At 49.0% G+C, this 15077-nt stretch overlaps 3 protein-coding genes across 3 annotated transcripts; 1 reads left to right on the plus strand and 2 right to left on the minus strand.

Moving 5' to 3' along the window:
* Positions 1-2965: 2965 nt before the first annotated feature.
* EI90DRAFT_2956713 (uncharacterized protein) lies at positions 2966-4102 on the minus strand (the record flags this gene model as incomplete). The annotated part of the gene is made up of 3 exons (XM_039055442.1): positions 2966-3138; positions 3214-3348; positions 3952-4102. The coding sequence occupies 3 exons, from the start codon at positions 4100-4102 to the stop codon at positions 2966-2968; spliced, it is 459 nt and encodes a 152-aa protein (XP_038907612.1).
* A 2348-nt stretch (positions 4103-6450) lies between these two features.
* Positions 6451-9178, minus strand: EI90DRAFT_3296063 (uncharacterized protein; the record flags this gene model as incomplete). The annotated part of the gene is made up of 10 exons (XM_039067464.1): positions 6451-6915; positions 6956-7052; positions 7273-7370; positions 7439-7531; positions 7569-7726; positions 7810-7842; positions 8170-8245; positions 8299-8402; positions 8952-9057; positions 9105-9178. 10 exons carry the CDS (start codon positions 9176-9178, stop codon positions 6759-6761), a joined length of 996 nt encoding a protein of 331 aa, XP_038907613.1. The 3' UTR covers positions 6451-6758.
* A 1739-nt stretch (positions 9179-10917) lies between these two features.
* EI90DRAFT_3161289 (uncharacterized protein) lies at positions 10918-11885 on the plus strand. The gene is made up of 5 exons (XM_039066270.1): positions 10918-11043; positions 11106-11209; positions 11264-11639; positions 11705-11738; positions 11819-11885. Exon 3 carries the CDS (start codon positions 11350-11352, stop codon positions 11533-11535), a length of 186 nt encoding a protein of 61 aa, XP_038907614.1. The 5' UTR covers positions 10918-11043; positions 11106-11209; positions 11264-11349; the 3' UTR covers positions 11536-11639; positions 11705-11738; positions 11819-11885.
* Positions 11886-15077: the final 3192 nt, after the last annotated feature.

Below are 15077 nucleotides of genomic sequence, written 5' to 3' on the forward strand. Positions count from 1 at the left end.
CCTCGTGGAAAATGGCGCAAAAATTAATCCATAGGTACAGGCCAAGTCATGTAATCAAAGGGAGACTATTGGGATATTTAAATCTCAAAAAAACAACCTCCGGCAAACATTATATTTCGACCCCACAAACACACGCGACCCCCCACACGTGGGGTTAGCTTGAGGGCATTGATTAATGTGGGAGCATTCTCTCGCGGGCAGGGCAACAAGCAATTATGCAGTGACTCTCCGTGATCTGGACACCAGTACTACGTAACGATCATTTCGTTGAGTGTATCAACCTAATTCAGAAAAACAAAAACTCTAATCCAAATCAAGAACAAGTCCGAGATACGGAGCGGACCTTACATACACACAAGGACGATCTGCCCGCCACTCTCCCACTCACACAGCAGTTCGGGCCCGCTCGGTGCATACAATTAACGAAAACCCGGCCAAGGAGCGTCTGATTGGATTTGTTACCATATCCCACACCCCACAATCAACTGGAATCGACTGCGCGCATTCATGTACAGTAGATGACTCGACGCTTTACACTCCAGAAAACCATCCTCTGCATTTTTCAACTCGGCACGCGGCGATCGGGTGCCGCTCTCGCGCCTAGTTCCGATGCGTAATCGTCACGGCTTGGGCGCGGGACGTGCACGTACAAAAACTCATAGGTGTCTCCCTGGCTGTGTGCAATATATGTGTGGAGGCCGCTACTAGGTTGCTAAGGATCAAAACTCGACCGCATCAAGTTAATCCATCAGACAGCGCCCAAACACGCGGTGTCAATAGATGGATCAAGCATATTACAATGGTTTTTAAAAAAAGGGACAAAAATGGTGTAATGAAACTTGCCTTGTTGCGACGGGTAACGCCGGACCTGGCATCAACATCAGCATTGGCGTAATTCAGTTTGATGCTTAGGATCCGACGTCGACACCGCGCGCGCACCCCACATTTGGGGCCACACACACACACACACACGCGTAATCCCTACATCAATGGAAAACACCTTAGGCCTGGGAACACTCGTTCACGTAATCGTGATTATTCCACTTACAACAATATGCATATACATGTCCATCCACTGGCACCGCAGCCACTGCGCGCGGTAGTACCATGAGTTGCGCAGTAGCTATGCATTTAACATTGGATTACACATGCACACACACCGAAGAAGAAAATGGGCTGTCCGATCAGCACAATTAGTCCTCTTAGTTGATCGGTATCATGAGGTAATTTATGCCTACACATTGCATGCACACGCAATATATACCGCGAACAGGTAGCCAGATAGGAGGTGCCGGCTCTCGAAAGATTATCAAGGACTGATATGTATGCTACGTATATGCATGCCGCCGTTGCGCATTATATTGTGAATCTCCTTCATGCAACTTCACACCCCCGTAATTCCACACACTTGGGGTCATTTATGATCATACAGTTGCATTCAACTGGACTATATGACATGCTATAGTAGTAAAGGGAGTAAAAAAAAAAGAGAAAGAAACAGCAACCGAGGATTTTTTGAAGCAGAAAAAAAAGTTCAGACCAGCAGACCTGTGTATATCATCAAGACAACTACTAAAAAAAAACGACAAAGAAAAACGATTACTTGTCACCTCCATGTCTCTTGGATCAAGCGCCGAACAAGCTAAAAAGATCAAGCACAAAAACAACAAAACGCGCGAGCAGACGACCTGACAGCCAGACGGAAGAATCAATCGGTCGATCGGTCGGCCGAACTGAGTATGGGTGAAACATACGGCTAGTTTGAGGGGAGAAAAACAGAATGGGTCGATAAGGGACGCGCAGAAAATAAGGAAAGCATACAGTACGTTACAAACACACATTCACACCATGGGAGTACAGTAGGCCCAAAGGAGAAGAAAGGGAAAAAAAAAAGATGAAACGAAACGAGGTAAGAGTGGGAGGAAGGAAAATGAAGAGCGAAAAGCAAGCAGCAGTCCCGATCAGGAGGGCGAGCGAGAGTTGGAGAGGCAGAAGGGGGGAACTTTAGCAGTAGTCAAAGAGCGGGGATGGAACCGAAGAAGTGAGCGAAGAGGGAAAAAAAGGCAAATGTGTATAACGATACAACGATCGAGGTTTAGGATCAAGGCGGTCTTGAAAGAAATAGTGTTGTAACCAGCGAAAGACGGTGGTGAACGATGAGGATGTGAATGGAGCGGTAATCAGACCCCCGGACCCCCCTCCCGAACCATCAAATCACCCACCAGATATCACCGCGGTCTCCGAGTGAATACTCGATAAATGGGAAACTTGCAACAAATCAAGTGGCGGAAAACATTACGGGGGGGGAGGGAGAAGAATATCAACGGCGAGTATTTGTGCCTAAGAGGCTAAGGCAAAAGGATCCTATGTAAATCGGGCCAGCGAGGAAGCGATTCCAAATGTATACCAGAATGCGGGGACGCAAAGGGGCAAAGGAGGTGGAAGAGCGGGATTTAAAGACACAAGCGGGAACCCAGTTTTCAAAAAAAGTCCAGATCTCCGCGGAGATCCTGGCTAGAACTTCCTCTTTGCACGTGAAAGGGAGAGAGAGGGCGAGAGAAGAGAGAAGGACAAATCCGAACCGCCGGGAAGTTTTAGTTCCAGGTTAGGGTCCAGTCCCTGTTTTGCTCAAGCTTTGCAAGATTCCAGATCGTCTTGTGGCTAGCCTCAACCTTCCCCCTTTTCCCAAAAATTGACCCACATTGAAAGAAAAATCCCGACTGGAAAGAAAGGAGGAGAAAAATGGAAATATCGATATAGACGGTTCCCAAAATCGAGATAAGATAGATGATGAGATCGAAGGAGAAGTTCTACTAGTTGAATCCATCTTCGAAGGGAGAAGAGGGGGTGGAAGGAAATTAGACGGAGCGAGGGATACAGGTGTATGCATCTGGAGTTGGGGGGGGGGGGGGGAACTGGGTGATGACACGGAGGGGAGGGGGGACTGCGAAGGAATGATGATGCACTACGACTTTCCTCCATCCCGCTGCCTCCCTCTCGATCCGCCACTCCCCGGCCCCGACCCCGAACTTAAGCCAATACCACCACTTGTAGGCCCATGTACACCTCTATAATGCTGACACAAATTATCGTACCGACTAAACTCCCGTCCACATCCAGCAAACGGGCATTCGTACGCTAAACACACCATCATCATCATTATTATTAGCATTTGAAAAAAAAAAACGAAAGACAAGGATCTGCGAAACTTACGTTTGTCATTAGTGTGTATGCTTCGGATGTGCCTCTTCAGATGTTCAGCCCGAATATAAGCTTTCCCACAGGCCTCCACCTCACAGACGAACGGTCTCGAACGAATATCGGTGTCCGACGTTGTGATCGTCACACCTGTCATGATCCCCTGTGACTGCGGAATGGTATTTGCACCATTATGGCCATTATTGGATGCACCATTGAGGTCGATGCCAAGTCCACCAGACGGGGGGTGGGGGTGAGAGGGAGGATGACGATTCCGCATAGCGGCATTGAACGAGTCTATCGTCTCAATGACACCAACATCAACTCCCATTCCCATTCCCATTCCTACTCCCATAGCTCCATGAGCATTCGAAGCTCTCACTGACCGAGATAACGGATCCGTTGGCATTCCGTTCCCTCTCCCCCATGCTTCAAGGCTCGAGGTCGTCGTATCAACAAAGAACGTCCCTCTCGCTCCATTAACACCGTTGACGCCACCACCACCACTCAACATCCCGATCGTGTTCCCATTCCCCACACTCCCCGGCGCAACTCCCGTCCCTCTCCCCCTCCCCATCTTGCTCCCAGCACCAGCGCCACCGACGCCAAAACTCGTGCCGACACCCCCAGTCCCACCGAGTGCCAAAATGTTCATAGCTGCACCTGTCATTCCGTCCCTCCCCCTCTCACCCCCACCTACTCCCCTTCCAATACTCCCACTCCTCGTAAGCCCAACTCCTCCCACATCTGCACTTCTCTCTCTACTCTCCTCGCCCTTCCCCCCGACACCAGCAACACTGGGTACCTGCCTCCCTCTACTCTTCTTGATCAACCCAGGGACAGGGGCCGGTGAAGGCACATTAACAGGTCTAGGTATATCAGGATGGGTAGGTGTCCCAGGCATCAGGGGTTTGCCACTCGCTGAGATCGAGATGGGGATTGGAACAGATGCCGACATGGTGGGCATGGAGTTGTTGTTGGAGGTGGACGCGGATGTGGCGGAGGTGTTGTTTGTGGTCGAAGTAGCGTTGGCGATTGGATGTCTAGGGGATGTCGAAGAGTTTGGGTTTGAGTTCGAGGCAGAGGCCGAAGGATGGGGATGAGGCGATGATGTAGTTGAGGTTGAGTGGGCATAAGGGTGTGAGCGTGATGAATGCGAATGGGAATGATGATGGGAACGAGGAGAATGCATATGTGAATGAGAATGAGTCGAACGAGAATGGGATAAATCCTCGGACATGGACATTTGGGCCTGGCGTGATCGGGATGCTGCTCCTCCATTTATGGGATGTGAATGTTGAGACAAGGAGGAATGCGAATGTGTACTGGGCGATGCTTGTACTGGTTGCGCTTGTGAATGGGGATGTGATTGATGGGTAGAAGAATGAACGGAAGGCGTATGAGGATGTGACGAAGGAGCCTCAAGTTCGAACGAATCGTACGAACGATGGGAATGAGAATGAGAATGATTGGACGATCCTTGAGGCGACATTGGCGAAGCGGGTGGTGGTAAATTATACGAGCCCGTCACTGGTTGAGCAGAGATGGGTACAGACATAGGGACGACAGACGTTGAAGTAGAAGCGTGTTGACCATGCTGTTGCTGCTGCTGCTGCTGCTGTTGCTGTTCAATCCTCAACGTGGATAGCTGCGAACTGACTTGATTCAAATGCGTTGGCCCTCCACTCCCTTGAATCTGGCCATCGGAATACGGGGAGGGATAATTCGAGGATCCCCCACCCGCACCTGGCGTTCCTCCCGCAGCCGCACTGGGAAAAGTCTGCATCGGCACAGGACTTAACGGATCATGAAAGCTAGCGGGTGACACCGACCCAGACAGCGAAGACTGAGAACCTGGTCGATGAATGTCTGCGTAGTAGGGGGATGCGGAGGATGGGTCGTGTGGCTGTCCTTGTTGTCCCTGTGTGTGTGGCGGCGGATAAGATAGTAGTGGTTGTGGTTGGTAGAACGGATGAGAAGGGGGCATAGGTTGTAAATCTGGAAGAGAAGACGAGAAAGAGTACGGAGATTGTCCCTCAGATGAACCACCCCAATCTGAACCTGGAGTGCGGAATTGCGTATGGGGATCTGGTGACAGTTGGTGTGGATTCTGATGATGGGGCTGTTGCTGTTGCTGGGGGACCTGGTAAGGCCAGCCATTAGCGTCGTGAGAGGTTGTGGTTGGGGGAGGAGGTAAAGCGGACGCAGAACCATCATATGAGGAAGGGTGCTGCAAGGGATGTTGTGGTTGATAGTTATTATCGCTCAGATAGCCCGCGGAGTGATACTGTTGAACAAAACGGGAGATGACAGACAGATAGGGTTAACAGGGGAGAGATGCGCCGCGAAGGCGCGCGTTAAGCAACGAGTCCGTAAGATGTCGGTCATAGCCAGTCAAAAAAAAAAAGAAGAAGAAGAGGGGGCGATCGAGTTTGTGAGTGGATGCTGCTTTTCCCAAAAACGATGGATAAGCTCACGTACCGAACCATCTGATATTGACTGAGTGTCAAACTGCTGCTGCTGCTGTTGACTCGACTGAGGCTGGGGGGGCTGCTGAGCGTTGAAAAGCGTATGAGCAGCAATCAACTGGTCATCAAAATGTGCAGGGTGAGGATGAGAGCCTGGGATGCTGTATGCACCAGGAGCAGGATTGTCATACGACGACGTTGGTTGTTGCTGTGGTTGTGGATCATAGTGCACATCGTAGTGAGAATGAGTAGGGTTATACATTGGAAAGTCGAGAAGAATGAGAGGGTCGTCGCTGCTGAGAGATGAGGAGGAAGTAGAACAAGCGGAGGAGAGAATGGAAGACGGAGTCAGATGTCGAGGTTTGTGGGAGGAGAGCATTCAATGTTGTGATCGAAGAGTTGTCACTACACCTCTTGGAAAGTATTTACCGCGGAAGGAAAGATGGAAGGGGAGGACGAGAGGGACGCCAGGGAAGTGAGTGAAAGGAGGTAATTATACCACGATATTCTTGCCGTTCGACAGTAGCAGTCGGGACATGACCATTATATATAGAAACCCAAACTGGTGGTAATTCACCTAGGAAAAATTTATATTATGTAACATTCTGCTTTGAATAAACATATTTGTTATGTATTTGTCCTCCACATCGAGCGTGCGCAGCCACAGGGCATTCCCGATCCGAAGGCTGTGACAGAACATTCTTTGCCTTGCCCCAAGACAAATCTATCCATCCCGGCGTCTTCTTACTTTACTTTTCTCCCTTCCACGTATGTACGTGCGCCACTGCGATTCACTCTTCAACTCTAATTTGTAATCCTGTAATTCCGCACTCTCAATAATCACAAACACCCTTCGGCAGGTCCCTTCTCATGATTCAATGTTCTCATCCGGTCTATAAAACGTTTTCCGTTCTCCCCCTTCCAATGTTCTATTTCGGCATTGTTCATGCTCACATGAGTTACCTGCAAATGTCCAAAGTGGGTCCCCATTCTCACATTCCATTCCACGCGCACACAATTGATCATGGAGCCGTATAACGTGGCGATTGAGCGCTCACTGTCACACGTGGGACAACTACCGCACTCGACCGTTTAGGGCTTCACACTCTTCCCGGCACCCAATGACCGCCCGCTCTTCCCTCCCTTTCCTAACATCCAGCTCTTAGCAAATAAAATCCAGCTTCCGCGGCATTTCCATAAAGGAAAAGTCTGGATTCTGCGCACATTCCCGCAATGTGCTCTCTTCGATCTACAGGGTACGATAACTGTAAATCTCCCTATACACACACCTGCCCGAATTCTTAGAGCTAGCAGAGAGGTCACTAAGTAGCTGCCGTCGGCCTTCACTTCTGCCCTTAGCCCATTCAGTCACTTCCCTGGCTCCCGCTAACAATATCGTGTTCACTTTTCTCGTTAAATTCCCCACCGTTTTCATTGTGTCCATCCACTCACTCGGAATACACCCCCATCATTTGCAACTGCGCCAGCCTCGCCCGCCCGCCGCCCGCGCACGCATGCACAACAACAAAACAAAACGGAAAACGACCCAAAAAAGAAATGAAAGTTGAAACTGATCTCCATCGAGTCACTTCCGAAAAGTACACACATGCTTCTACGACTCTGAAATTCTTCTCCCTTTCGCGCTTAACTTTCGGGCCATGTCCTCCGGACTGAATGTCGATCCTGAAATCCTGGTCACCTGCCCTACGTTATCGCATTGAATACAGCGAAGGGATACACAGCCACGACCCGCTTCAACAACATTAGCTTACTCAGCGTGTTTACGCGCGTAATCCAAGTTCCATAAGTTGGACACAGCCTTTCGATAACGTTGAAGTCGCGTTTTGTGCTCCGTAGCCCAAATGCTGCAATATTGAGTGATACTCAGGCTCAACCAGTCACACTGTGCTAGGTCCTTCTACATATCGGGTAGCCCAAATCCAAACTGGGTTATTTCTTCTTCGCTTCTCTTCGCTTATCTTTCTATACACTTTTGCGTCATCCGGTGCTGTTGAACTCTCCCAATCGATCGTCCTCCGGCTTGAATCCGCTATGATACACTTTTTGCACAGGTCCAGCAAAACTTAACGATCATTCCCTCCAAAGCGACTCTGACTCATCACCCGGAGGCACTACGGCTTACCAAGATCCACCGCTCATGTTCCTCCCCGGGAAGCTTTCAATATAATCCGTAATGAAATATCAATTCTGGCGGTATTTCCATTCCCAGGCTCAAACTTCGGGTGACGCTTTGCTGTACCGCTCGCTCGCTTGCCCATGACTATGGAAACCATCTTGTTTCATTCCATATTCTAGTGTCCTAGACTTTAGATGATTCATCTTCTCCCCTTTTCCCACCAAACGACCAAACTAGCTTCGATTTCCGTGGCTTCGCGCTGATCATCACAACTCCTCCCATCACACTCATCACACGCTTCTGTATATCCCTCCACATCAACCGAGCGCTCTAGTAAACACGCCATACTCGATTCCGCTGGCTGACCCGGATCACTGCTCGGGCACTACCCCATCCACACAACTGGGATCTAGCCTGTCTATACAATAGTCCTATTGATATACTGTATCGCAGCATACAATAATATAATTCATTAACCCCCAATTGCCGACATACTAAGTGATTACTCCGGGCGACAGCTTCCACTGGCTGAGACGCCCATCCATCTCCCTTTTCCCGCTGTAAATGACCCTGAGATTCTTTCGCCTAGGCTTGTTCGCCTAGTTCAACAACCACCCCATAATTATGTACGCGATTTTTTTTTTTTATGTACTGTTCAAAATTTTGGGAACAAACCTGATCGCATGCAGACTATGTTTTAGATTCCCAACGAGTTCTCCCCCCGCGCGGGAGGCGCAGGTTGCAGCAAGACGATTTGTCATACCAATGTGTGTTATATTATATCATACCGTTGCCCCGCCAAGCCCATTCTTACCGCGTCCATACCATATGCTGTGCATGTATTCACATGCGTATGGCATGAAAGTACTCTTATTGCACATAATAACACTACTACATAGTGCAGTGCAGATATCACGATATTTTCAAACTGGAAATTTCTCCTGGGCTCCAGCCCCCCCATATGACTTGGCGAGCAAGATACATACATGTATGATCAACATTCAACATTATGTGCTAATTAACGTTTTCTTCCATGGGGCGGGAGTCCCGCACCACGGTGCCTGCATGGGCGCCTATCAAAAAACAGCTTTCCTATTCTAGTATTACTTGAAGATGCATTCTGGATCGAAGCACATTATAGCACATACTTGCTTGTTCACACTTCGGTCCCTGGCCGCTCTTCCTTTCGCGTCGTTACCCGAAATCCCACCACTCCCCCCCCTGTTTCTCCTTGCAGCCTTAGAGGCCTTTTTACTACCAGTTCAGTTAATTCATGAACGACCCTTCGAACGGTCACTCACTCACTCAACAACAACTCCGGGAGGAACACTGTTCCTCTGGTAATTCGCTCATCTACTTTGGATCCGAACTTCATTTGCAAATCATCTTATCTTTTCCCGGCGCGGGGGGCGCGATCCGTTCTTGACCTACAGTACTCACTACTCGCGTGTGCCAGCACTAGCGATTAACACATGGAATTCGCGTGCCAGTGTGCTACTAGGCATCACTGCTCCGCGACGGCTTTATACCATAGTAAGTGAGTACTTAGTAAAATATATGATTTCTATCAACAACAAGAAAAAAAAGGTAAGGGAAATCCCCATGTCCCCCGGGCCATGTCCATGGCATTGTCCCATTCTACAAACGTGCCCTCCTTTGCAGCTGGGGATGCTTACTACTAGATAAGCAGGTCTGTACAAGCCCCCATGAAAAAGTTTCCCCTCGACACTCGAATGGACCTCTATAACCCGCGACGGTTAGCCTTATAGCAGTCCCCTGACGCGCAGGAACAAACGCATGACATGACATTGAGAAACTGTTTCTCAATCTCAATATACTATGTCCCCCCCCCCCGCGTTCTACGTGTGCCAGTGAGGGAATCCATTAGAACACTCGCTGTTTTATTTCCCTTCCGTTCGTCCGGGCGGTGGAGTTGCTGACGGGCGTGTACGGATCGTTGCTGCCGAAAGCTTTTCCTCCAAATCTTTCCCCGATTCGGGAATTAAAACCGGCGAAGAGGGGGGGGGGAATGGAGGACGGAGGATGAGGACCGGAGACGCACACGGTACCCACTACTAACATGGAAATGCATATAATTCGGATCATTGGTAAGAAGACGTACATGTCCTTTGATGTGGGCGTTGGGCCCGGGGACACTGGTATAAATTTGAGTCGTGATATACGCTGGTACGATAGAGGGTTTTGTTCGAGATTTGTTTGTTTGTTTTTGGGATGGGAAGAAGTTTGGGGTATTTCTGGGTTGAACATGAGTCCCTGGAATTCTTCGCTTGCAAACTGTAGTATTCGCTGACGCATGCATGGGAGCAATCGCGTCCATTTGATGACCAGCCGAGAAGCTACAAGCACATACCCGCCCTTACTAGCTGCGCTTTGTTGCGGCACACATTACTAACCTGCGTGATGGACGATGGTCGTAAGACTTGAATTGAGTGGCCTAATACACCCTTCTTTTGAAAGCCGATCCAGCGATATTGTCAGACAGAACTAGTACTCACAGGGCTAGGAATGAGTGTATCTAAGGCACAAGAGTAGATAAAATATTTGGTTAAGATTCCGTGTTGAATTTTCATTGTTCGAATAGCTAGGTTGATAGTTTGACACTTCATGTTTCACCTCGGGGGCCCCGGCCTCGGCTCCGTGATATCGCTTCGCTTGCATTCATTCATTGACACTCACCCATTTCCGTTCCGCCTGCCCGCCCTTGGGTCTGTAACTTCAAGTTCAGAACTTCTCAGGTGGTATAACCCAACCTGTTTTGCACATTATTCTCCAACCTCTCGCTTGACACCTCGGCTCCGCGCGCACGTCCAACCATCGGATGGTCAGTCTAACAACTTCCATCTCATTCTACATCCAACCTCCACATGCACAATCTTATTATCTCGCACGGCGACTTCTTTGCTCACAGTACTACTCAATAGAATTTATTCAATCGAAGTTGCGCGCGAACCAGTGATGAACATTACTATGACAACGTCGTCCGCACAGCCGCACATGGCTTATCGTTGTATGATATAATATGATGACAAACCATCCTCCGGGTCGCCGGCGGTGCCGTCGGCAGTCGGCTTTTGTTAGCCATTATCATGATTATCCCCGCCCATACCTTGGACAGTCACTTGCCCGAGCAAGCTGGGGGCGACGTTGCGTCCGATTCCAATATGTACAGCGGTAAGGGTCTGCCTCGGGGGTGGATTGAATCGAATTCGTAAACTAGCTGTAAGTTTTTGAAGCACTGTTCCCGACCCGGCACGACAACATGCATCTTACGCTGCTTCCAGGTCGCTCGATCAGTGGCTGGTGCCCGGCGCTCGTCATATTATCGATTTTTTTGGATGTACGGAGCAGGTATGTAATCTTTGACATGGGGATCTTGGCAGATCAGGTGCGTATGTCATGTTATGGCGGTTAATTGATGGTAATCGAGTGTGGGTCATAGGAACGGTATTTTAGAATAAACCAGGGGCATATCAGCGCTCAGTTCAACTGAGGAGAGAGGAGAGTGAAGTAGCTTTTAAGCCATCCATGACTGCGTCCATCAAGGTAGACTCCAAGAAAGAAATCTACAGTGAAAACGTCCGTGCAACAACAATCGCGCAACCGGCCTCCGGGAGTTGCCGGAGACTGCCAATCACATGGTTGTTCGTGGCCAGTACAAGTAATTCCCGAGAAATTCTAACATGGTATACCGGTAATCCGGGCCCGTTCTGACTTAGGGTCTTGGATGGGGTTCCGTATCAGTGGCGTCATTTGCAGGCCTCCAATGACCACTTATGGCATACCCGAATCGCTGGCCACCCATGCCTATTTTGGCAGTAAGTCACACACACATTCGCACCGCGGCAAAATTAGTACTTAGTGTATGCAATTGCCATTGTAGGAAAACCAGAGAGGGTCATGGCCGTAGTCGCTCTGTGTGTAGCCCTCGATAAAATCATCGAACAATGGCCGGAGCCTTTCTCCGACGCTGATATGATCATATCCCGCCGCTTAGCATTCGGGGGGAAACACCAATTTAATGTCCATGATAACATGGGCGCTTAATGCCGCTTTGTCATTTCCCTCCGTGGCAAATGAAACTTGTTTAGACGCGTTGAAGAGTCACCCAATTTGCTAGCTCGACTTGAACTGAGTCAGCAAGTTACAAGAAGCGCGCATTGAAAACAGCACGGTCTCTTTTTTGGTCCTCCAAAAAAAATCGGAAACGGATTTCAGCCTAGACTCTCCGGCTTGTGCGCTTTGCCCGTGGTGGGGGATGGCGCTGGGTCAGTATAATGTGAATTACCATTTGGCAGTGCAATTAATAATCTATACCTGATCAGTCTGTGGCCGGTCGCGCAGTAGAAGGCGGACGCCGCAAGGGTTAGCCGTTCATAGTACCGTTCGCATATCAAGCTTAGCTCTGTAAGGAAAACATTTTACTGATTTCATTTGTCGTCCTTTCTGATCTGTGTTTTGATCGTGGCTCCGTTTGGATGTATGAAACGTCCTCAGCACAGAATATCGAAGCATTACATGCTTGCTGATGGTTTCCCTGTGCTAGGTAGTGATGGCTGAGGGGGGAAGTACGTAGCACAGGGGCCAATGCACTGATGTTGCACTGATTTACGTCTGCCTGATCAAGGCACCTTATTATTTTTTTGGGCAGAAGCGCTGTAAAAAAAAAGTCATGATGCGAGTATCGGACAAATTCCTCTGAGGAAATGACCAAACCAGTTAGTACTGATGGAATGGTAACATCATGTGGACAAGTGCGGAGAATAATCAATGATGGGTGCGCGGCGTTAATTTGTGCAGCTATCTTCAATTTCATTTAGTGGCCATCTTTTATTCCTTCCTCTTGCAGTCATAAGGCAATGAAGCAACTTTCGACAAGGGCAAAGTCAATGTCCGTGGTTTTAGGTCTTGTATTTTCTGTTGCATATGTGGGAATCATCACGCCCTTCATTTCCGTCATCCATTTTGGGGCTTGTACAGTTCTGAATTTGCGTTTGAGTCTCTCGCAAGCAGCTAGACAGCTAGATATGTTTTGAACTTGCAATTGAAAATGTTAGATGCAAATTGTGCCAGCTTTGGTGAATCAACGTGGCGCGATCTTCTTGTGACACACCGCAAGAAAGGATGTGTTTGGTCTTTCTTATTTCCGATAAGTCGGATATATCTTTATTTGCGCATTATGTTGGCTGGTAGTGGGTATATGCAGCCTAACTTTTCATATCATACTTCGGACATGGAAGGCGCTAACCTAGCAAGTGCAGTCCAGCAGATGATGGACGTCGCCTTATCAATGACCACTGGGAGCGGTTGCAGCAGAAGTCCTATCTGTGATTGCTTGGATTTTATAGGGGCAGTTTTCTTTGGAACTCCGATACGCGAAACTTTTTTGTATGTTACAGTAGGGATAGTTGCACTGTTACGTTGGCACATTCGACCGCGGAGGAATAATCACTCCGCCACCTAGGCCGCACGCAGATATCAACATTAAACGATCACCGGGGAGTGAAAGCATGCAGGCGGCATGGCATAATGCCTAGTTGCCTAAACAACGACCGTCCGGACATATGCTGTGATTGCTGTATGGGCTTGAAGCCAGAATCAAGAAGAACGGTGCGCATGATTGCTCCTGTTGGATTGTAGCTATTCCGTTATATATTTTCGGAAGTGGGTAGCCTAGGTCAAGCATTGGAGTTAGGGTGGCGGCCATGAATCCACACGTCCCCCCACGACGAATCGAGCATCGTCCCTAGCTGAGTATATAATATGCTTTGGTTTCAGATTTTCGTACGTTTGATCGGGAAACGTCCCCAGTCCAAAGCGCACGTTCCTGTCGTCAGATTCACGTGGCGTAGGATTGCCCGGCGCAAGATAACTCGGGATGATCGCGATAGGGCCATAGAAAGATGGCTATTTGATAGTCGTTGGGTGCAGTGATAACTTTCTAGCGATGGTCGGCGTTAGTGGCACAGATATCTTGGCAAATACCCGATCATTCAAAGGTTGATAATGAGTTTTGGGGTACTATGTGTAATGATCACCCATTCTTTTGACGCCTTAATGATCGGGATTTCATTAATTGTACACACCACTGTAACTACGGACACGCGAGGCCCGGGTGTGTGAGTGTGAGCGGCGGGGTCAGGGTGAAGCTTTATCTTATTCTTGATTTGGATTAAAGTATGTGAATGACCATGCCCTTGGGGTACACGCTGATACCCGTGTGTGGTGCGTGTATATGTTTGTTAGGAATATAATAGCTGTGTGGGTAATGGACATTGATGTCACTCGGCGCCGGGTCAAGCCGCGATTTATTGGCATGAAGTGCGTAAGAGGAACTAAAAATCTCAACGATCAGTTAAATTTGATGCGCGATCTGGCCGTTCCTATCGAGCGGTGCTTTCGTATCACTAGCGCCACAATGTAGAATTCGCCGGTGAACCATTAGCAAACTCGAATTATGCAAAGTAGTGCACCGCCGTTGTTGATCGCAAGACGGGCACGGATTAAATATAGTCCAACGGCCCATCTGGCTCCGTTCGCCATGGATAAACGCGCTGGACACGGCATCCCATGCATGCAACGCCGAGCACATGGGTATCGTATGATGCGTAGCGTTGCGTAAACGTGGGAGATTGGAATAAAGCGAAGGATGTGACTCCCTCGTGGCAAAGGTGTTATCCAGATAGTGGGACAATATCGGGCGCTTCAACCACGCATAGTCGCAACATGTTGCTGGCAATCAGGGACCAAATGGAAACTGAAGCGCTCGCGCTTGTGGGATAAGGAGCAAGCAGCGCGATTTATTTGGTTCGAGACTCGAACCAAACAACATGACACTCTAACAGGTGCAGGCCTGGCTCGCGTCTCGACGGTGAGGGAAGCGTAGGCTGCCTTTCCGAGGATCATTCTGCCCCGGTCTGATCATGATCTAGCCCAAATCTGTGCTCTGTATCGCTTGTTCGCTTGTCTTGGTAATCTCTGGACCGTTGTCGTTTTTCTGTGTTCCCACTGGAAGCAGGGGATTCTGGGCTTTCCGAGATGCTAACCGCATGTGGTTTGGACTGTGAGGTGTGACGGCAAAGGTGATTCAATCATTTGTTCCATCACGAGGGCCTGGCTGCCTGTGGAACCCTTGTACCACCTTTCCATGACACTAGCTGGACGAACTTCGTCGCATCTCTTACCATGTCGTCTTCCTTTGTCTTGTCTCTCCACTCCTTCCGTCTCGAGGTGCAAATATGTTCCTCCAGTAATTG

Source organism: Cantharellus anzutake, assembly GCF_015039405.1.
Source record: "Cantharellus anzutake strain C23 chromosome Unknown EI90scaffold_279, whole genome shotgun sequence".
NCBI classification, from domain to species: domain Eukaryota; kingdom Fungi; phylum Basidiomycota; class Agaricomycetes; order Cantharellales; family Hydnaceae; genus Cantharellus; species Cantharellus anzutake.